The 21,972-nt window shown below is 34.5% G+C and overlaps 4 protein-coding genes across 4 annotated transcripts; 1 reads left to right on the forward strand and 3 right to left on the reverse strand.

The window, feature by feature from the left end:
* Window positions 1-311: 311 nt before the first annotated feature.
* On the reverse strand, window positions 312-5,084 carry LOC111801768 (uncharacterized). Its single transcript, XM_023685915.2, has 10 exons — window positions 4,585-5,084; window positions 4,338-4,424; window positions 3,315-4,246; window positions 3,138-3,226; window positions 2,953-3,056; window positions 2,782-2,881; window positions 2,467-2,542; window positions 2,254-2,368; window positions 1,636-2,167; window positions 312-980 (listed from the first exon to the last, which is right to left on the reverse strand). The coding sequence occupies exons 1-10, from the start codon at window positions 4,889-4,891 to the stop codon at window positions 479-481; spliced, it is 2,844 nt and encodes a 947-aa protein (XP_023541683.2). The 5' UTR covers window positions 4,892-5,084; the 3' UTR covers window positions 312-478.
* Window positions 5,085-5,614: 530 nt separating this feature from the next.
* Window positions 5,615-9,970, reverse strand: LOC111802122 (signal peptide peptidase-like 1). The gene is made up of 4 exons (XM_023686386.2): window positions 9,790-9,970; window positions 8,123-9,040; window positions 6,496-6,696; window positions 5,615-5,903 (listed from the first exon to the last, which is right to left on the reverse strand). Exons 2-4 carry the CDS (start codon window positions 8,918-8,920, stop codon window positions 5,784-5,786), a joined length of 1,119 nt encoding a protein of 372 aa, XP_023542154.2. The 5' UTR covers window positions 8,921-9,040; window positions 9,790-9,970; the 3' UTR covers window positions 5,615-5,783.
* A 1,693-nt stretch (window positions 9,971-11,663) lies between these two features.
* On the forward strand, window positions 11,664-15,929 carry LOC111802033 (pectin acetylesterase 9). The gene is made up of 12 exons (XM_023686290.2): window positions 11,664-11,823; window positions 11,910-11,992; window positions 12,703-12,832; window positions 12,963-13,042; window positions 13,146-13,232; window positions 13,831-13,955; window positions 14,035-14,095; window positions 14,175-14,231; window positions 14,311-14,388; window positions 14,482-14,587; window positions 15,438-15,586; window positions 15,736-15,929. The coding sequence occupies exons 1-12, from the start codon at window positions 11,685-11,687 to the stop codon at window positions 15,838-15,840; spliced, it is 1,200 nt and encodes a 399-aa protein (XP_023542058.2). The 5' UTR covers window positions 11,664-11,684; the 3' UTR covers window positions 15,841-15,929.
* A 30-nt stretch (window positions 15,930-15,959) lies between these two features.
* LOC111802031 (cytochrome P450 714C2) lies at window positions 15,960-18,875 on the reverse strand. The gene is made up of 4 exons (XM_023686288.2): window positions 18,521-18,875; window positions 17,807-18,036; window positions 16,641-17,249; window positions 15,960-16,554 (listed from the first exon to the last, which is right to left on the reverse strand). Exons 1-4 carry the CDS (start codon window positions 18,816-18,818, stop codon window positions 16,120-16,122), a joined length of 1,572 nt encoding a protein of 523 aa, XP_023542056.1. The 5' UTR covers window positions 18,819-18,875; the 3' UTR covers window positions 15,960-16,119.
* Window positions 18,876-21,972: the final 3,097 nt, after the last annotated feature.

Here is a 21,972-nt window from a genome sequence, read left to right on the forward strand (position 1 = left end):
TATTGGGCTTTCACCAGAAAATATTATTGGGCTTTCTCCAGCAAACGTTATTGGGCTTTCACTTCGGATGATACTATGGGCTTTCTCCAGTAAATGTTATTGGGCCTTCTTCATTGGGCTTTATCCAATCAATATTATTGGGCTTTCTGCAGTAAATATTATTGGGCTTTCTCTAGTAATTATTATTGGGCTTTCTCTAGTAATTATTATTGGGCTTTCTTCAGTTTGATTTAGTTCAATTCATTAAAGATGTTTAAAAATAAAAAATAAAAATAAAAACGAGGAAAGCGAATTAAATCAGCAAAAGAAAATGAACAAAATGGAACCAATTATCCTGTTTTAGATTGTGGCTGTGGGTAGAAATGGATTGAAGTTTCCATTATAGAAAGTAGGTTAGCAAAATTTTGAAAGTTGAACGCCAACTTTATTTGAGAATTACAGTACATCATCATCACTCACCTGCTCCATCGCTTGTTTCTTAACCGTACGATGTTCTGAACTTTTGGGAAATTTTCTCTACTCCTTCCCTACAATCTCCCACAACTCGCTTAGCTCCCTCCTTCAGGGCCAACCCCATCTCTGCACTGCTCTGTTGCAGTTCAGTGGCCGATCTACTTGCCCTTGCGATGCCCACATTCTTTACATCTTCAGCCTTCTCACCAGCATTCCGAACCCATTGTCTCAAGTTTGATATCAGCACAGCTATCTTCTGGATGATCATCTCAATTATGTCTTTGGATTTCCCTCTTACTTCTCTACCCATTCCTTTAAGCTTGTCCATTAAGTTCTCGGCCCTATCAACCGTTTCCTCCACTGCAAACTGTTTGCTGGAACCGAGCCAAGTATCTCCAGCAGATTCCTGTTCCCGGAGATCGCTGTCGACGACTACTTTGATGCCCTGCTTTTCCCAGCGATCTCTTGCCTCCTCTAGTGCTTTTGCTTGTTCTCTTGCTCTTTTTGCTTCTTCCTCCGCCCAAGATCTGCGTCAAAGTTAAATTGAAGGCAGAAAAATGCATTAAATTCCACAAGAACGCACACAGAAAAAATGCATCAAATCAAACCCACCGCTAGCAGATATTCTCCTTTTTGGGTTTTCCCTCAAGGTTTTAAAACAGGAGTAGGTTTCCACACCCTTATAAAGAATGTTTTGTTCCACTCTCGGTTTTAAAACAGGAGTAGGTTTCCACACCCTTATAAAGAATGTTTTGTTCCACTCTCGGTTTTAAAACAGGAGTAGGTTTCCACACCCTTATAAAGAATGTTTTGTTCCACTCTCGGTTTTAAAACAGGAGTAGGTTTCCACACCCTTATAAAGAATGTTTTGTTCCACTCTCCAACTGATGTGGGATCTCACAATCCACCCCCTTCGGAGCCCAGCGTCCTCATTGGCACACCGCCTAGTGTCTACCCCCCTTTCGGGCTCAGCCTCCTTGTTGACATATCGGCTCTGATACCAATTGTAACGGTCCAACTGATGTGGGCCGTTACGTGTCTTATCTAGTCGAGCTAGCTCAAGTTAGCCTTTTTTTCTTATTTCTTATTATTTAACTATTGCTTTATAAACACAGCTAAATTCAATGAAATATTTCATGTTCAGTGTCAGCCTCATACAAGAAAAGAGTTGCAAAACCATACCTGGCCATGGACAACGCCTTTCTCTCAACCTCAAGCTCATATTGCAAGCGGGAAATCTCCTGATTTTCAATTTCAGCTTCTTTCCTGAGTTTGTTGATTCTTTCCTTTTCATAAGATACCTCTACTTTATTACTCATCAGGCCTTGCAACTGCTCCTCCAACTCATTTCTTAACCTCGAAAGAACCTCCATTTCCGATTCAATAGCAGCACGTTCCTTCATCAAGGCGATATTATCTCTCTCTCTTTCGTATCTTAATCTTTCCAATTCTTGCTTCGCCTCTTCTGCCATTTTCTCCACAGCGTCAGCCTTTTCCCTTTCGATCGAGAGTTCTTTCTCAAAGCTGGCGTTAATATCTTTCTCAACTTGAGCTACCAAAGCACTGTGTGCAGCCACAGCGTTTTCCGCCATTGACTCGGCTTCAATCCTTGCAAGCTCCTCGCTTACGATATCAGAAGCCTCGCCGGTTGCAAGAGCAATGGCAGCTTGTGCTTTTGTTACAGGCTTATCCGGCTGGAATAGCCTTGTGTATCCTTTAAGAAGCAAAGTTGATTTAAAAATTGGAAAGGAATTTTGAAAGGGAAAAAAAAAAACACGAATTGCTATTATATGTACGCACCAAATGCAAGAGCGATTATTCCATGTTCGCCTACAGAAAGATCGGCAACTAGCGCAGGACAAGCATCTGGATGGATCTTATCGGTATCGATAAACCCAGAAACTTGGTGGAGTGTCTGCATTTTAGTCGAGCCAAAGTTCGGTAAAGATGGTAATTTGTAAACACAAAATTCTAAATGTGGAAAACAAAAGGTCAAGTTTCAAATAATTTGACCTTCCTATCTGCCTCAGGTAGCTGTCTTTTTTCTAGGGCCATCTTCCAACTCACAAGATCTTGACGTGATAGCGGGCTGCAGTTTTGGACAATAAACGCGTCTATTAGGGAGAGGTTTCCATATTCTTATAATAAATGCTTCGTTCCTCTCTCCAACCAATGTGAATCTCACAAGAATAAAAGGATTTGATCCGTCCTTTTAAATGTCAAATTACATCAGGTGATTTGATATATCTAATCAATAACCGGAAAGATTCATAATGTTGATGGAAATCAAAAGAATAATGCAAACCAAAACGAACAAAAGACAATAACCTTTCGGGAGAGAAATAAAAAGGACCCTCGTCGTCGTCCAATGAAGAAAGAATATCATGTCTCGAAAGCTTGCTCGAAATCAGTCCAGCTTCAGCCAAACCTGAAACATATAGATGAATTAGAAGGTAGAACAGAAAAGCTCATATCCCAAAACTCCAATATCCTACTGACCTTGAATAGATGCAAAATCAGGATCTTCAGGAGTAATATCATCAAAAGCAAGCTCGGTAACATTCTCTATATACATTGCTGGGTATACTTTAGATGCTGTGTTCCTATGATTATAACAATTCATCGGACCATCAGATTCCTAAAGTCTAAATCCTTCAGTCAACTAAATCCGCAATCATAATTACCTTGAAAGCGCACAGCTTGCAGACACTAGCCAACGAGCATATTCCCGACGACTACATAGACCACTCGGCTCAACTTCAGACTCAATCACCTGAAGAATTTACAATATTTAGGACAAGATCAATCCAACAAAATGAACATTCCGATGCACGTGCATTTGGAACGGCATCACAAAGTACCTTTAAAACTTGCAGTGCTGCCAACGCCTGCCCCTGAACCTGATCCACAACTGCAGGAACTAGAACCTTGCCAGGAAGTGTCTTAACAGCTGCAGAAACCAGAGGAGCAGGAACACCTGCAGAAGAAAATAAATTCCCTTGTAGTTCCGGTTCGGCAGCATAACTATTCATGGTTGTTTCATGATTTTGTTCTTGATCATCTGCCAGTGGATAAGCTGTGACGGAGACAAACGCAGCTTCGGACAATCCTCTTCCTATTTGCTGTTCTATGGTTGATCCAGTTTCCTCAGATAAGAGCTGTTCGGTTTTGCCAGGGTTCAGAACTCCTTCCAATGATTCGGTCACGGTCTCTTTGTCAACTAATCCCAATTCATGCAATGAAGAATCGTCGATTCCATTTACAGGAGGATCAGCTGTCTCATCCTGGTAGCCAGAAATATAATTTGATGAACTATCATCATAGACTGGAAACTTTTCAGAGCTGAAATCATACTTCGTTTCAGGCGAGTTATCCGGTTCATCATTCATTTCAGGTTCAGAAGTTAACACTTCTGTACCAGAATTTACATCTTTAAAACCAGAATCAACGTCCGAATCGATCTCAGAACTTCCATAAGCGACCGACGTAACAGCTAACAAGGAATCAGATTGGATATCTTCTTGCAAGAAAGCAACATTATTGACATTATCATTATTAGATGAAGATTCAACATCATTTCCTGATAACTCCTCGACAACAGCAACATCACCAACTCGATTTTTGTTGAGAGCTTCATCATTTTCTGTATATGAGGAAAATTCCTCATGATTATCATCATCTGCATTGACACTGTTATCTTCTTTTTGATCTTCACCAAGCTTATCATTTCCAGAATCAGAGTCCAACAATAATTCTTGGTGCGTACTTAAGGCCTCCATTTGTGCCTTTTGTCCTATACGTATATACATATTTGTTCATCAATCAGATAAGAACAGCTCAAAAAGAAACAAAAAAGAAAAGCATTCTTGAAGAAAACAACTCACTGGAACAATTCTGCTTGTTTATTGACCATGCTGCAAAGGTGATTCCAGAGACGAGGATGAATCCAGTAATTCCAATCCCCACCAACCCTGAAAGAAACTACTTCAAAACCATTAATCAAAATTTCAAAACGAAAATGTTTAAATTGTTGGCCCTAAACAACACCAAAACAACAAAAGGACCACATTAACATCAAGAAATTGCAGCCCAATAATTAAAATTTGGGGGGGAAACCAAGATAAGTAGTACCTGCCAACCAATTCTTTCTCCGCAAGTTCAAATCCTCCTCGCCGGAATCCGATTCCGACCACCCGGAGAATCCATCAGCCTTGGAATCCGATCCAGCAAAACAAATTCCATTCCGACGCAGTCCATTTGTTCGCGCGATTTTCGCGCTATTATGAACAATAGGGCGGGAAATCACCCGGAGGCGAGGATCCAACTTCCGCACTGTGGCGCGAACAGGAAGGAAAGGGAATTTGGGGGAATTCTTGCAATTGAGAGCGAGACGAAGCTGGAGAGAGTTGGGCGAACATGTGGAAGGAGTGGAAGCCATGAAAAGACCTACTCCAAACGGAGATTGAGTAATTTACTGTAAATTGGGGAAGATTGGATTGAGGAAGATAATTCAAGCTTGAATTTGTAAAAAAAAAAAAAAGAAGGAATTGAATGAGAAAAAGGTGTAGGGATTTTGGTGGATAAAAGGGCGGAAGAAAAGGGAGTCTTTTTACTTATCTCTCTATCCGAACCAAGAAGATGTTTGTTTGTTTGTTCATTTGATTTCCCGTCTTGTCTGTCGTCACTTCCATGTTTCAATAAGGTAACTCCAACAACACAATTTCACTTTTTTAAAAACTTTTTTAAATCTTAAAAATTGTTTTTAAAATATGGTAATACTTTTTTAAAAACTTTCCAAAAAAAATAAATAAATAAAAGAAACTTTTATACTCAATTTTAAAAAAAAAAAAACAATAAATTTATTATCGAAGCTTAAATATTTTTATTAATTTAGCTAAAGATATATATAATTTTGTTTAAACTAGTTAAAGGGAAATGGGTTTCTTTTTTCATTCATTTAATTCTATATTTAAGTGAGAAATTTGAACATGTTGGCTAAAAACATTTAAATTTATTCCACAAAAATAAATATTTTTTTTATTAATTTTCTTTAAAAAAATTATTAATATAAAACACGTAGCTAAATGGAAATAATAATGATAATAATAATAATAAGACTGCAAATATTTCTATGGCTAAATTATTATAAGTACGTTTGTGCTTAAAATAAAATGTAAGAAGTGATATATAATATATATTTTCTTTTCACCAGTGGGTTTGGGCATTTAAATAGACTTTTAGTAAGGCGTGCAATTTTCATACAAATGACAAATGTTTCCGAAGGATGATAGCATTTGATACAGCAAATCACTTTACAATTCTCTTCACCATCAAACTACTTCTACTTGGCGCACTTTATCATTGTGGTTCGGCGAGGGACCTTCCCATAACTCCAAAAAATCCTTCCTCATCCAAGAGATGGCTATAACAGGTCCTAATGTAGAAGGTACCTGCACAACATATTACGATTCGGGAATCCATAACAACAATAATTCAGAGAGTTACCTCGAACGTGGCTGCCTCGAAATAATCATAGAATATGAATTTCAAAATTTCTATATACCTTAATAACTACTAGATACAAAAACGAAATACTTTCTCAGTCTGTCTCCTATATTCAATAGCGCAAAACTATCGGCGACATATGGCAAGCCTCTTAAAATAATTTCTCAATAACTTAGAGATGTAAAAAAGATCCACGACTTTGAATCTCCGATCCCACAAATGAAAAAGGAAAAATATCAGCCATAATATATTGTTGAGAATATAGTGTAGTTAGTTAGGTGGAGATACGAATTTTCGACCTATAAGAAAGGTTACTACCTTATCTGTTGAGTCGCGCTTCAATTGTTGAGGTAGGCTCAACATAGAGAAAATTTGTAAGAACAAAAACTTGAGATACAAAAAGATTCACTAATTGAACTAGTTCGTAAGTAGGGAAATGTGGAGGACAACAGAGAAGCTGGACAACTTTTCCAGAAGTCTAAACTCTTGTGAAAATATGCATACATGGATTGACGTAGAAAAGATGAAATGGCTTACCAGATACAATAGAGCAGGTTGAGGTGAGTGAGTCAAGACGACGGCAGCTAGAGCAGTCACCAGCCCAATGGCATACCCAGGTAGGGCATACCAAATATACTTGTGGCCGCCCCTTGTGTGGATATCTAAGAGATTGACTGTATCCCTACTTTTCCGATGGTCGAAACAAAGAACTAGAGCTAGAAACATGGCAGGAATTGCCTACAATATGAAACAACGAACATTACAGAAACACCTTAGATAAGCAGCGAATCGATCGACGCAGTGTAGGAAGGATACGATTATGTAACAAAATGGAGTGAAATTCACAACAAAACCTTCTACAACATTCTATAAAGTTGCCAAGTCATGTTTAAACTGCCAACTGTAACCACAAAACAGTTTTTACCTCAAGTTTTTTAAATAAACCAAAAAGATCTTTGCACCTCCTACATTCATCAAATCAAAACCCATATGCTATTATTTCACCCTATAACATACGAGAGAACTTAGAAATGCACGATGCTTTATATTTTGAGAGAGTTATTTAATTCTCGAAGGATAACCCACGAATTCTTCTACTTTTAATTGCCCTAGGTTCTCCCTTCACAAGATCAATTACCATGTTGAATCCTCAAGCATAAAAGTTCACCTGAGATGGATAACATTCAATCAAGTACCAAAAATTTTATTGAACACCAGCAATAGTTACCATCACAATCAACATAACAAACAGCAAATAATTGATAACAATTTCCACCACAGAAATAATCCGGATGTGACAAGGTTTCTCTGATGTTAATTTCCACCAGATTTTAGAAACAGACACCACAATAATTGATTTCACTACGCGTATATTGACATGAAATACAAATGCAAATATTAAGTAAATAGTTCAATGTAACTATATGACATTTTTAAAAAAAAAAAAAGCTTGACACCCTAGCTTAGTGCTCAGTGCTCACCGTAGGCTGGTGATTTATGAGCAAAAAGATTGAGACAACACATTAATATCTTCATCTCTTGCTCCTATGCTGCTTAATTTAAAAACCAGATTTTCCCCTCCTCAACATTCCAAACAGCCCTTCCCTGGGCATTTTAGGATGATTTCCTATTGTTTCTTATTGTAAGTTACATGCTGCTTTTGTCATTATAGTTTAAGTACTCCTTAGTATGCGTTAAGGCTTTCATCCCTCTGTAGGCTCATTGTCTCGATGAGATTAGATATTCCTGCTAAATATTTACGCACACATACACACAAAAATGGGATTCTATAACATGAAACCCTAGTTTTGGGATATTTCATCAACTCAGGATGAAAAGTATTGTATTTTCATTTTATAGGTAGAAAATCTTACAGAAATAGATCCCTAAATATCCATCTGCAGTCAGAAATGTTTGCAGAGTCTGAGCCCTGGGAAGTAAACGATTTACATATGATAGAGCATAATGTTGAGCTGCAGGGTTTCTAACCTTGGTTAACATTGCAATTGTCTTTTAACGGGCAGATTACTAATTTCATGAAGTCTTTCCAATGAAAGATGAACAACCAATTAAATATGCAAAACTGAAGAAACAGAAAATTGACAACTGATGCTGGAGGAAGTTATATGAAGAGAGATAGTGCAAGGAAAATACAAATGCATACCATATCACCAAGACCAAGCATCATGAAATCAGTGGCATGTTTTCCTGGAATGACTCCACCAAGTAAGTTCCTGGGAAAGACTATCTTGACGGGTAACTCGAGCTTCTTAGTTATCAATTGCAAACCAGGAAGACTCAGACTATTAGCAACTGTGTGAACAGGATTTGATGCTTGCTGAGTTGCCACAGATACCATTACATTTGCCCCAAAGAATCTCTCAGAGAAGAAGACCCAGAATATATCATATACAAAGAGACAAACGAGGAGCATTGCACATACTTTAACATTAGGGAGACGTACATGGCTGACAAATGCAACACATATTGAAATTCCTAACAAATTGTTCAAAATCCAATGCCCAGAAACAAGCCAAGCTGCAACTAAACCAGAACATACCAACAATAATAACCCTTGAATTCGTGTAAATGACTTGGAACAACACCTCGATACATAAGGATCAGCCAATCCAAACTGGGACTTTAAGTAGGCCATGTAGGGAGCTAAACAGAAGAAGAGGGATGAAACAGAAGCGACAGTTGTGAATGCAGTAAGAAGTTGAGACATGGAAGAAAACAGGTAGAACATCAAAAGCAAACTGCAAGAACTCATAACTGGGATCATTAACGCTTGGGATCTGTCTAAGGTAATGGATGCTTCTGAAAAATCATGGTTTCTCTCCATTTCCTTTCCATAATTTAGGGCCCGGAAAGCAGATCCAAATGTAACAGCCACTGCAGTCACAATAAGAGTGACAGGTGCAGGTTCCAGCAAATATAGAAGTTTCCACAAAGGCTCCATAATGAACTAATTGCGTTTCTTCAATTTCGTTGTCTATTTTAAAACTCCTGAAATTGTAAATTAGGCAACCAAAGTTGCATTCTTTCTCTGATGTATACTTGACCAGAGAATTTGTGCAACCTGCAAGACCAAAAGCAGCAGTTAATTAACAAAACACACACACACACACACAGCAAACAGAACAAAGAGAGTTATCTTCAGAACAAAAATCTGTTAAAACTTGACTCAAATATGAAGAACCATTCAGCGAGGTTGAATGCTCGCTTTCAATAATCCACCATTTAAGGTCATCGCAGAAAGAGTATTTTCATACACGATTATGCAATAAATAAAGGTCATGAATGGTGACGAATAAATAAAAATGAGCCATAAAAAATTCAACCAAACAAATAAACACACGTTTGAATGAAAAGCTCCAACAATCACTGCAGTCGGTTTCCATCCAGCTTACAACTAAATCACTATAAAGATAGCAAAAGATGATCAACATTATGTGAATAAGCCCAAGAACCGAAAAACTTACAAACACAGCCTATTGTACATCAACTACCAACCGTCGTAAGGATTAAAATCGTAATTCCTCGAAACAATTTCTCGGTTTTCCTCAGATAAAGGGTCGACGGGGCCTGGAATTGCAAATCCCATCATTTTTCCAATTGAAACACCAGTCAATTGACAACATTTATCCACAGACTAACATGTATCTAGGGCAAGAACACTAAAGCAATAAAATCCTACGCGTATTGAAGTAGAACAAGCGCGTACACAGATTCAGATACGTACACAACAAGCGATCAAAGTTCTTGAAAGACGAGATGATTGCAAAATTAGGGTTCCTCAAAATCAGAAGATTAACAAAGAAGACTAACCTTGGACTTTGAAGGTCTTCAAACTCAAAGGGCTCTCCCTTCTAGCCACTCTGATCAGACAAATCTATTCACTCGAAGTGAAGAGCTGAATGCTAAGGAAATTTTAGTTCGCTGAATTACAAATTCGGCGTTCTTGTGAAGTAGAGAAGTGTATTTGCACATACAATATAAGAATAGAATAAGACTAAAACAAGAATTAAGAATATAATGATTATGCTATATTATATATTTAGTTGGTGCCCTTTAAAGTTTGTACCACCTATTTTAACTTCACAAAATATTTTTTTAATTTAGAGTATTTTATACGTCATTTTTTAAATTTAAGAATTAAATTTATAATTTAATATTATATATAATACATTTTAAAATAAATTAAATTAATAAAAAAAATGTATTCCAACTTTTTACTCTCTCAAAAATATTTTTTAATTTTTAAAACACTTTATAAAAAAAAATTTAAATAAAACTATATTTAGAATGATTTTTTTTTTCTTTTTTTTTTTTTTTTTTGTCCTTTACCTTCAAATATCTTTTAAACTTTTAATAATTATTAGTTTTTCAAAAGTAATCTTTTAATCTTTAATTTTTATTATTTTTTTAATTAATATCCTTAAATTTATTTTAAATATATAAAATATCAATAAACTTTGGAAAGAAAATGCTTAAATATATAATTCAACGATTCACCATTTTTTCACCATTTTTTCCATTTTTTCTCTTAATTTTTTTTTAGTATTTTAAACAAAATAATAAATTTCAACACTCAAATAGCTAATTTATTTGAGTTTAAAATAATGAAGTTAATTATTTGAGTCTTGAAATATCTTATATTTATGTTTTAATGATTATTTAAAATCTCAATATTTCAATAAAAAAGATAATTAAGAGTAATATTAGAGATTGAAAAGTAAAATAAGATGATATTAAAAAAAAACGAGAAGAAAATATGAGAAATATTAAAGAGTATTTTTTATTTTAAAAAATATCTTAAAGTTTAATTATATTTTTAAAAAATAAAAATATTAAAACTTTTCTATCTGAAAGCATTTTTTTTTTGTGTTTAAGAATATTATTTGATTTTTTTTTTTAAGTTTCTAAATATTTTTTAGATAATACTTCTTTTTTATTAATTCAACCTTAAAAATACAAAAAAACAAAAGTTTATCAAAATGAAATAAATGTACAAATTTAATATTGGTAAGTTATAATTATAAATCATACGTAAATATGGTGAGTCAAATCAACTCAATAGCCTGTCCCTCACAATTCCTTCCATTATTTTCCAGTTTGACCAAAATTATTCAACGCTTTAAGTCAACAGTCCCTCTCTTTTATAATAATTAATTTTAATTTATTAAAGCAAAATTATTTTATTTAAAAAAATAGCAGAAGAGAAAATATTTTTAATCTGTAATTATTATTATTATTTGGAAAGATTGATTAGGAGATTTTTAAGGTAAATGACGCACTAGAAAAGGCAAATTAATCAATAATGATTGTCAAATATTGAAACAAATTACTAAAGTTAATCCTACATTTTTTAAACTTTTTAAATAAATCAATTTTCTTCCTTACCATACAAAAAATATAAATTGATTTTTTATTATCAATTTTAATAATATAATTTTTTTAATGTTTGTTTTAGTTTATTTATTTTATTTCATTCCTATATGATATATCACTACTAGACTTACATGCATTTATTTTTATTTTTTTAATATAAAGTTCCTATTAATGGCAATTCTCGTAAATAACACCATATTCAATGTCAAATGCTTAGCCAACTACTACGTAATAAACACACACGTAAAATCTATAAAAACCCCCCGTTCTTCTTCCTCCCTCCAAATAAATTCCAATTCCGACGAGTCGCTGATCGCCGGTGACGCCTGAAGATGAATCCAGCCGCCTTCCGACCTCCATTCCTAGCAGTTCTGTTTCTTCTTGCTGCAGCGCTACGGTCACTACCGCTCGCCGGAGCACGGCTTCAGGTGGCGATGACGGTGGTTAGAAATGCCTCTTCCGTCGGAGCCTGTAAGTGAAATAGATATACATTCAGTTCATTTACTTTTCTCTGATGGAATTTGATCGGATTCTGTTTTGTTTTGCATTTGGAACAGTTTGTTTGGACGGCAGCTTGCCGGCGTACCACCTCGACAGGGGATTCGGCGCCGGAGCCGGAAACTGGCTTCTACAGTTCGAGGTCAATCATTTCTCTTCAGTTTAATCTTTTAACTTATATTTTGCATATTTCTATTTTTGGATATTTTAATTAACTACGGATAGTCCAATGAGCACACGACACGTACGACTCCTACCACATACTTATTAACCCTCAAATGGGCACGCGGGGTAAAAATAAAATAAAATAAAATAAGAAATTAAAAAGAGAAAATCGAAATAAAATATAACGGATAATTAGTAATTAACATATATATACTATTTTTTTGAAGTGGCATTTTTGTTTTTTATTTCAAAAGACATTATACAAATTTTAAAATAATAAATTTTCTAAAATTTCCAATTATTAATATTCTCATCTTACTGTGTCAATTATATAAATTTAAAAATAATCATTTTTAATAAATTTGTCAAAGTATTAATAAACCTATCTTATTACACAGAATTTTGGCTCAATAAGTAAATTCACGGTAAGAAAAGAACTCAATTATTATTTGCCTTAGAATATTGGATAAAAAATCAACGAATGACATTTTTTCTGACTTGATCCAATCAACTATTAGTTTAGTTACGATCAAGTCGTGTCAAGTTAGTATTATATTAGGATGAATTTATAGTGTAGAGAGATGAAACTTATATAATATTTTTTAAAAAGAAAATATAAAGTTTAGGGGCATATATGTAATTTAGTAGAATTTAAGTATGGTAAAATTGTAAAATTGAGAAAAATAGGGAGGTGGGTGGTGCAATGACGTGGAGTCTTGTTTGGAGAGAGCCAAGAGCCGTAGAGGTTCAACGCAGTTGATGAACAAATGGGAAGACTTCAATGGTATCCTCAGCAATAATGCTTCTCTTAATCCAGGTATATAATCCATTTTAGCCTAATTAATCTCTTTCTCTCTCCAATTAGCGAGCAATATAAACTCTATTTCCAATCTCATTTACTACAAGTTAAATAGACATCTCGTTGATAAATTTTGTGTATGAACCAGATTTTTATAACTGGAACCGTGTGAAGCTGAGGTACTGTGACGGAGGCTCATTTGGAGGAGATGCATTGTTCCACAACGGGGTAAATTTTCAGACATTACTGTTATGTTTCATGTCCTTATTTATAAACCTCGTAAACCCATGTCTCTGTCTAATTTCATGTCTTGGTTCCAAACAAATTACAGACATCACCGCTTTATTTCAAAGGCCAAAAGATATGGGAATCCACCATTCTTGACCTTCTACCAAAAGGGCTGGGGACAGCAAATAAGGTATTAACATAAAACATGTCTTATTATGGTCTTCATGTGTAACCATTGATTCCTCTCCTATCACGACAAAAATACAAAAAAAGAATGTCGGGATTACCTGGTTTCAATAAATGCCCGCATTGACTTTTTCCTTACTAGTCATCAATTCTTCCTCCCCTAGATTATATGATACTTAAGCAGTAGGGTTATTTATTTGCTTATAGTCATATAACGTTGTTTCCTTCGATTCTTTCAAATTATTTTCAAATGTATTTCCTCTCTCACGTTTTCTAAAACAATTCTCGCAAACGTGACCTGAGGCTCAATTATACACCGACGTTGTTTGCGAAATTCGAATTTCTCACGACTAACTTGTTCATTAGGTTAGAATAACTACCACATCTTCACTGTTCTGTTGCTGTAAGAGTGCGATTGTGACGAGTGGTATATTATTCTTGCACAAAAATGTATATTTTTCTTCGTTTCAAGGACTAAAATCCCGTTTAATAACTATTTAATTTTTTAACTTCGTTTCTTTATAACGGGTTTGATTGTTCTTACGAAAACATTCGAAAAAACGACATGGATGCTAGAAATTGAAGCTATTGTTGTATTGAAGGCTTTGCTTTCTGGTTGCTCAGCTGGGGGTCTAGCCACGTTTCTGCACTGTGAAGATTTCACCAACTATTTACCAAGAAACGCAACTGTCAAATGCTTGAGTGACGCTGGATTTTTTCTTGACTTGTGAGTTCTTCACTCTTTCTCAATACCCATCTCCAAAGTTCATGATTTTGTGTGCCCTTTTAATGCTTCATCTTCCCAGACAAGACATTGGTTCAACACACACCATGAGGGGCTTCTTTAAGGATCTTGTGGCTCTCCAGGTACCTCACTTTCTCCATCAATATCAACACATTCTAATGTCTTGTTTAATGTGATACCCACAAGGTGTGTGGATGACAGGGAATGAACCCAAATCTGAATGGAAACTGCACAGCCTCTTCTACCCTTCCAGATTTGGTACTTGTTTACTTACATTCACTTCATTTTACGTTACTTTACATGCTTCTAAAGTTCTTGTGTGTTTCATAATGTGCAGTGCATATTCCCACAGTATGCCTTGAAGTACATAGCCACACCGTTTTTCATTCTGAATTCAGCTTATGATGTTTACCAAGTAAACAAATGTTGTTCCTTTTTTATGTGATAATGTAATTTAAGTGTCAATTTCATTACTGATTTGAAGCCCTTTGAATAATGAATCAAATAGTTTCATCATGGATTGGTGCCACCATCTGCTGATATACATGGACGATGGAAACACTGCAAAATGAATCCAGCAGCCTGTAGTAAGCAACAGATTGAGCAGCTGCAAGGTATCTCTCTACATTCCCCTTCCCTAATTTAGTACAAGAAATTTAGGCTTAGTCCCTAGTGTTCGGGTGTTTTTCAAGTTCGGTCTGGTTTAATTTTCAAGTTCGATTCTGTGTCGGTTGGAGAGGGGAATGAAGCATTTTTTATAAGAGGGTGGAGATCTCTCTCTAATAGACGCATTTTAAAATTTTGAAGTTGACCGCAATGTGTAACGGGCTAAAGCGGACAATATCTACTAAAGGTGTGATTTGGCTGATACAAATGGTGTCAAAGCCAGACACTGGACGGTGTGTTAGCAAGAACACTGAGCCCCCAAGGGAGTGGATTGTGAGATCTCACACGGTTGGAGAGGAGAATGACGAAACATTTCTTATACGAGTGTGGAAACCTCTCTCTAGTAGACGTGTTTTAAAACCATGAGGCTAATGGCGATTCATAACAGGCTAAAACGGACAATATCTATTAGCGGTATCCTTGAGCTGTTATAAATGATATCAAAGTCATACACCGAGTGGTGTGTCAGTGAGGATGCTGGCCCGCAAGGGGTAGATTGTGAGATCCCAGTTGAAAAGGGAACGAAGCATTCTTTATAAGAGTGTGGAAACCTCAACCTAACAGACGCATTTTAAAATCGTGACGATACGTAATGGACTAAAACAGACAATATCTGCTAATGCTGTGTTTCAGCTGTTACATAACTGATCCGACTTTGTTTGGTAGCCGAGAAAGCTCATATATCCTAGATACGTGGTCACCATGAAGCGGAATCGATTCCCTCTAGGTCTCTTTTACATATTCAATAAAATTCCAATTTTGTAGTGTTCATATATTATCATTCATTTGAATATTTAGGTCTAAGATCGAGTATGCTTTCTGCATTAAAATTGTTCTATCAATATTCAAGCAAAGGAGGAATGTTCATAAATTCATGTTTTGCTCATTGCCAAAGTGAGTCACAAAACACATGGTTTGCAAAGGGCTCCCCAACAATTGACAACAAGGTACTTCTTTCTTAATCACAACCCACAAATTCAGAAATGGGTTTCGTTTTTTAGTCGTTAAATTACTCGAAAACTTTCAAATTCGTGTCAAATAAGTTATTGAACTTGTACTTTAATCTTTTTTGTTCAAATAAAATCATATTTTGCAGACTATAGCAGGAACAGTTGGAGATTGGTACTTTAACAGAAGGAACATAAAGGAGATTGATTGTGCTTATCCATGCGACTCTACTTGCCATAATCTTATACCATAATTAACTCTGCCAATAATCAAGCAAATTCTTTTGAAAAGATTATAAAGCAAAATAGCTGTTCATGGCAGCTTCTTCACAGGGGAGGACACAACACATACCAGATAAATTTATAGCACAGATTATGTAATAAAGTTGTATTTAACATTATAATTCAAGTTTTGACGGTCGAGCGATTTCTCGACCAACAGTTCACAGGTTCGAATCGAGCTAATAAAACAGAAACGTTTTGAATGAAACAACAGCATTTTAGTTTATAAAAGGCTCAAGGAAGTAGGAAAATTAAGGGTGAAGGGGGGTTACAATGAGAGGAAGGCCATGGGCAGGTCTTAAAGAGAGCAAAGTTGCAGGAGAATGAGAATAATTAGGAGACAGAGAGAGTGAAAACCTAGAGAGAATTAGCGTTAACACAATCTTATACTCCATAGAGGACAAGTTCTTACCAATGCACATTCTCCCACCAAATCCAAATGGCAAATATCCCATCTTGTGGTTGCACCCGCCACGAATGCTGTCCTCCACGAACCGCTCTGGCTTGAACTCATTCGCGTCGTCGCCCCATAGATCCGGGTCGCGATGCATTGCGACGATGTCTATCCATATGTTGGTCCCTTTTGGGATGGTCATGCTCCCAACATCAATGTCTCCTTTTGCTTGTCTTTGTATGTTAGGAGCTGATGGGTATAGCCTAAGTACTTCACTGAATACGCATCCCATCTGTCACGCATTTTATCAAACACCTTGTGGTCATTAACGAGAAATTGAAGTTTTAATTAGGATGATAAAGTTATCATTGCCCTAACCTTTTTGAGTCCAGAAAGCATGTTGAAATCAATTTCCTTATCTCCAATAACCTCTTTGATTTCCTCTCGTAAAATATCTTGCCACTCCGGCCGCGTTGCCAGAAGCAGGAGTGTCCAACTAGTCGCCAGCGCCGTCGTCTCATGGCCGCCAAAGAAGAAAGTCTTGCACTCGTCCACCAATTCTCTTGTCGTCAGCCCCATCTTTCCGCCGTCGCCGGTGCTCTTCTCACCCTCAATCAAGCGGCTGAGCAAATCAGAGGAGGAATCCTGCGACAGTTTCCTCTTCGACACTAAGGATAAAAAGAGGCGGTCAATTGCAGCGCCAAGCCGCTTGGCGCTTAGGGTTCGGCCCGGGCAGAAAAAAAGGCTGCTGAAAGGAACGCCCACGTAAGTGCTGTTTTGGAAGAGAGTGAACTGAAGAGCTCTGAGGTAGTCGAAGGCGTCTCGGCCGCCATCGTTGCAAATTCCGAAACTGGCCTTTGCGATAATGTCGCCGGCGGTGGCCGTGATTCCTCTCTCCACGTCGATTTCGCCACCGGCGGAGTTTACGAGGCTGCTCCACTTGTTTAGCATTTTAGTGGTGGACTCCACCATAAACTTTGTCATTGCCTGCAAAAATTAAAAAATTCGTTAATTATTTTTTATTTAATTATCCAAAAAGACCATATCACTAACTATGAACTACTTAATAATTTTATTTTTATCACGTGACCTAAACATGTGATTGGGACGTTCTCCATATAATTTTAAATGATTATAAAATATCAAGAATAATATTATAAATTTTTAAAAAGAATGAGATTTTTTTTGAAATAGATAATATAAAAAAATTATATTTTTTATTTTTAAAAAAAGGGACAAATCAAAATCAATCTTATCTGTCAAACCATCAATTAATCATTTAATTAACTTTTCATTCGATATATGGGCAATATAATGATGTCATATCTCCACCATAATAATCCACCACTAATATAAACAAATATTAATTAATCTTTTTCCAATAAATAAAAAATTAAACAAATTAATCCTTCCTACCATATATTTATTTATTTATTTATTATTATTTTTTTTTGGAAATAAGTTTGTTTTAGAGTTTTAAGTCGAAATTAATAACAAAGTGTTGAGTTGTAAAAGGTCTTATTTGAAAGAAGGAAATAAGTTACCTTCAAGTTGGCGGGGTTGAAAGCGGGAGTGAGAATGTGTCGATGGCGAACCCAGTCGTCGCCTTCGGTCATGACAAGGCCATCGCCGAACATCGGTCTCCTATCGTTTCGGAACACGGCTGGCTTCCCCCAACCCTTTGCCATCACAGCTTCAGATATCTTCTTCATAAAGTGTGGGTCTGCAATGTATAAAAATGGCTCTGTCCCCAACCAATATATAAACTTCTTCCCTATAACACAAAAATAAATACACATTAAACCTTTAAAAATACAAAAATAATTAAATCTAAAATTTTCAAAATAACAGTTATTATCTTTAAAAAAAATCATTTTTATATATATGGGATAGCTATTTTGAATTTACATTAAAATATTCTTAATATATATTTTTTTAAAAAAAGGATGAATATGTGATGTCTCAGGTTGGTGGGGAGGAGAACAAACCACCTTCTATAAGGACAATATCTGTAGTGAATTTAAGCCGTTACAGAATTAGATATAAATTTAAATTTTCATATGTTATACTAAAAAAAATATATTGTTATCACTGCTTATCAATCAAAATGTCACATCGGTGAGTATAATTCGACAGTAATTGATATGTAATTTTTCTCTCGAGTTTAGAATTTCATGAACTGGAGCTTGGTGCATACCGATTTTGTTAAGAATCAAATAAAGAAGAGAGAGGGGGGGGGGGGGGGGTTAGTTGATTACCATAAGAGGCCTGCCATTGAGCGAAGTGAGGGAAAACAGTGGAGTGAATATCATGGGAGACCTTGGAAGAAGGGAAGGAATGGGGATCGCCATTAATGGCGGCGGAAGCTTTCCTTATCCTCTTCATCTCAGCAATGTTTCCAAGAGGAAAGCTTGGAGGAGGACCTCGAAACCCATTACGCTTCAACTTTTGAAGAGCCAAAACAGGCAAAACCCACCATGAAACCACCACTTTCAAGAACAAAACCATAACTAAAACCCATGTAATTAACCCAATGGAGAGACTAATTACCACCATTTTGTAAAGATTAAAGCTTTATTAAAATAAATTGAATGAAGAACAAGAAGAGAGGAGTTGTAATTTTGTGTTGGTGGATTAGGGTTTATATAGAAGAAGGGGAGGAGGAGGAAGATGGGTTTGTGTGGGAATATGGAAAATATTTGACCTTTTTTTAAAATGGATATTCACATTTCACAACAAGGGAATATTTGACTTTTATAAATAAAATTATTTTCTGTATAATATATGCTTTTTAATGTTAGATTATGTGACAAAACTTTGGTAGATTTATAAGATTAAACAAAATTATAATAATAAAAAAAAAAAACTGTTACAAAACCGACCTTAAAAGTCAATCAATATGACAGTAGAAGTAGAGGTCAAATTGTCGGTGCATGAACAGAAAATGTCGTTTTTTAAAATGTTTAAAATGTTTTATATTGTTAGTGGTGTATTTAATTGGATGCCTTTTTTGGGCTTTTTTTATTTATTTTTTATTTCCTCATTCTTCGTACAGTTTGGGACACGAACAAAAACAACCTGACCATCATCCGTTCCAATTTGTTTCTCATGCATGAAGTGAAATTAAACAAGAATACTGTTTTGTTTTTTGTTTTGTTTTGTTGTTTTTTTTTTTTTTAATTGTGATTATTTCTCATAAATAATTTTTTATTACAGTTTTTATTTCCTTAAATGAATATTTGAGATTTCAAGAGTGTTTTTAGATTGAGTTTAACTGGGTTTCAACTTTTTTAAAAAAATCCAATTGTTTGGATCTTGTAAATTTATAAAATATTTATTTATTTTTTTAAATATTAAAGTATAACTTACAACTCAATTTTAATATATATTTCCTACCTATTTAAAAAATAATTATGAAATTAAAAAATTAAATATATATATATATGGGAGGAGAATTATTTCATTTATTTGAATGATTAAAATAAGTTAATAATTCAATTAAAATTTTATTTTTTTTAAAACACCTGGTTTTTAGTAATTTTTAAAAATATTAAAATGTTTATTTTTCATGTCTTGCGTGACTTTTAATCTATTTTCAAAACTTACCAAAGATAAAATATACATTTTTGTTCTTTAATTTTAAGGACTAAACAAAAGAATTGTTGAAAATGCAAGGACCAAAAAGTAATTTTACAAAATTTAAAAGATAAATTTGAAATAATTAAATACATGTAATCAATAATCATTTTTAAACCATCACTAATGATGTCATTAGTTTGCAATTAATTCAATTACTTTTTATAATTATGTTTTGTTTTAATATAACAAAAAACATGCCACCAATTTCATTAAAAGATAATAACAGAAGCAACATAATTTATTTGATAAGTACGAGAAAAAAAAAATTATTGGATTAAATTATTTTATAGTTTTAAAAGAACCATTAATCACATGCATGAAAAATAAACGCAGCGGGTCCCATTCCACGTATGACGGTCAACTCTTTCGGTAGTTGACTGGCATGCGGGAAACCCTAAACAGATAGGACACGTGGCATCATCACCATGGTTTATTATGTGCGACCCGACAATTTACTCTCAACGGTTTTGTTATTAGTTTCGTCATACATTTAATGCTTTTTTTTGACGGTTAGTACCCACTGGAAGCCAAATGGACGGCTACGATTCAACGAGTTAAGAGCTTAAGGATAAGTCGTAATTTTATTTTTTAATTTTATTTAAATTACATCAAATTTAAAACATTGGGGCCTACAAAATATGAATGGTTTTGGTCCCATGTGTTATTATGTGGTCGGTTAAGTCTCTTCCAAGGCTACTTTATCAAGCCTTGGTCAAATTATGTGCTTTTTTTTTTTTTTTCTTTTTATAATTATGTTGTCTCAAATATTCATATATTTTTATTAATCATTATGTCGTAGTTTCGATTAAATGCAAGGATGCACACGCTAATGTTCTCTATTTTACCATATAAAATCTATTTTTGGATTGGTCGGGTTTACCTGACGGAAAAACTTCAAACTCATGATGTCTACTGATTTTTTTCGTTTTAAAAAAAAATTAACCTAACCCAAATCGGGAAAAAAAAAGCAACTAATTTGAGTTTAATAGTTCGAATTATTCGAGTTATTGGGTTATATTAACACCCCTAGATTTAACAATGAGAAATATGAGATACATATTTTGGTCAAAATCCACTTTTTGAATGTCAATAACTATAAAAACAATACAATTTTAAAAATAACATATTTTCAATCATTGTAAATACATATTGTTCGTAAAGTAAGATATATTGTCGCTTTGAGCATAACTAAAAAATTAAACTATTTCACTCTTGTCGTGATATAATGAAGTGAAAAATATTTTATCGAGAGAAGTCATAATTAAAAAATGGGTAGGAAGTACGTTCAAAGCTTTTGAACAAAAAAACAAAAAAAAAAAAAGAAAAAAAAGAAAAAAGAATATGTATATTTTATTTTTAGAATATGATGAGAAGTTCATGTTAAAGATGATAACCTTTTGAAGGGAGCCATAAAAGGAATGGGTCAACCAAAGCCTTTCACAATACTCTCTTCATTGATGCTTTTGAGCAAGTCAAAAAAGAAAAGGTGCTAAATATTTGAAGCTACAAAGGCTTGAAGTAAAAGAATAGAGCCCAAACGAGTTTCACTACTCCGTCCAATAATTTGACGTCTCTATGTGTGTACTAGTTTTACTTTCCATTTAGATCGTTGATAACGTTTCAATTTTAAATTAAAACTTTTAGATGGTATTGTATGAAATTTTAGATTAAAAATGTAAGAGTTAGGGTTGAAAATTAATTTTTAAAGTTGAATATCCAAAAACTTTTATGTTTATATTAATAATCTATTTTAAAGTAAACTTGATTAGGTTGTTTCTAAATTTTGTACCTAATTTTAAATATATATAAAAAAAGATATGACAAACACGAACAATGATAAAAGTAATGCATGATTAAAAAACACTAATTAAAAGTAATGCATGATTATTTAGCAAGATAATCATCCACATCAAAAAAGAAAATATGTTTTTATTCAACAATTGTAGGAATACAAAATCAAATACAACTTTGCGATTTTATTGGTACTATTGAGGATTGAGTAGAAAAAAAAAGTTATAATCTAAATTTTTGGGTAAAATTTTCTGCATACTATTTAGACTTAAATAAAACC

The sequence above is a fragment of the Cucurbita pepo genome, chromosome 9, assembly GCF_057944985.1.
Source record: "Cucurbita pepo subsp. pepo isolate OVF chromosome 9, ASM5794498v1, whole genome shotgun sequence".
Lineage (NCBI taxonomy): Eukaryota > Viridiplantae > Streptophyta > Magnoliopsida > Cucurbitales > Cucurbitaceae > Cucurbita > Cucurbita pepo.

What these genes read in the sequence shown, in the direction of transcription:
- LOC111802033 (XM_023686290.2), top strand. Translation starts at nt 11,685, where the DNA reads ATGAATCCAGCCGCCTTCCGACCTCCATTCCTAGCAGTTCTGTTTCTT. An exon ending in ACAGATTGAGCAGCTGCAAG is followed by an intron (nt 14,588 to 15,437) that starts GTATCTCTCTAC and finishes TTGAATATTTAG; the next exon opens with GTCTAAGATCGAGTATGCTT. An exon ending in CCCCAACAATTGACAACAAG is followed by an intron (nt 15,587 to 15,735) that starts GTACTTCTTTCT and finishes CATATTTTGCAG; the next exon opens with ACTATAGCAGGAACAGTTGG.
- LOC111801768 (XM_023685915.2), bottom strand. Translation starts at nt 4,891, where the DNA reads ATGGCTTCCACTCCTTCCACATGTTCGCCCAACTCTCTCCAGCTTCGT. An exon ending in AAACAAGCAGAATTGTTCCA is followed by an intron (nt 4,247 to 4,337) that starts GTGAGTTGTTTT and finishes ATATACGTATAG; the next exon opens with GACAAAAGGCACAAATGGAG. An exon ending in TACCTGAGGCAGATAGGAAG is followed by an intron (nt 2,369 to 2,466) that starts GTCAAATTATTT and finishes ACTAAAATGCAG; the next exon opens with ACACTCCACCAAGTTTCTGG.
- LOC111802122 (XM_023686386.2), bottom strand. Translation starts at nt 8,920, where the DNA reads ATGGAGCCTTTGTGGAAACTTCTATATTTGCTGGAACCTGCACCTGTC. An exon ending in TGCTTGGTCTTGGTGATATG is followed by an intron (nt 6,697 to 8,122) that starts GTATGCATTTGT and finishes TTCATATTGTAG; the next exon opens with GCAATTCCTGCCATGTTTCT. An exon ending in AACCTGCTCTATTGTATCTG is followed by an intron (nt 5,904 to 6,495) that starts GTAAGCCATTTC and finishes TATGTTGTGCAG; the next exon opens with GTACCTTCTACATTAGGACC.
- LOC111802031 (XM_023686288.2), bottom strand. Translation starts at nt 18,818, where the DNA reads ATGGTGGTAATTAGTCTCTCCATTGGGTTAATTACATGGGTTTTAGTT. An exon ending in TCAACCCCGCCAACTTGAAG is followed by an intron (nt 17,250 to 17,806) that starts GTAACTTATTTC and finishes TAATTTTTGCAG; the next exon opens with GCAATGACAAAGTTTATGGT. An exon ending in TGCTTTCTGGACTCAAAAAG is followed by an intron (nt 16,555 to 16,640) that starts GTTAGGGCAATG and finishes AATGCGTGACAG; the next exon opens with ATGGGATGCGTATTCAGTGA.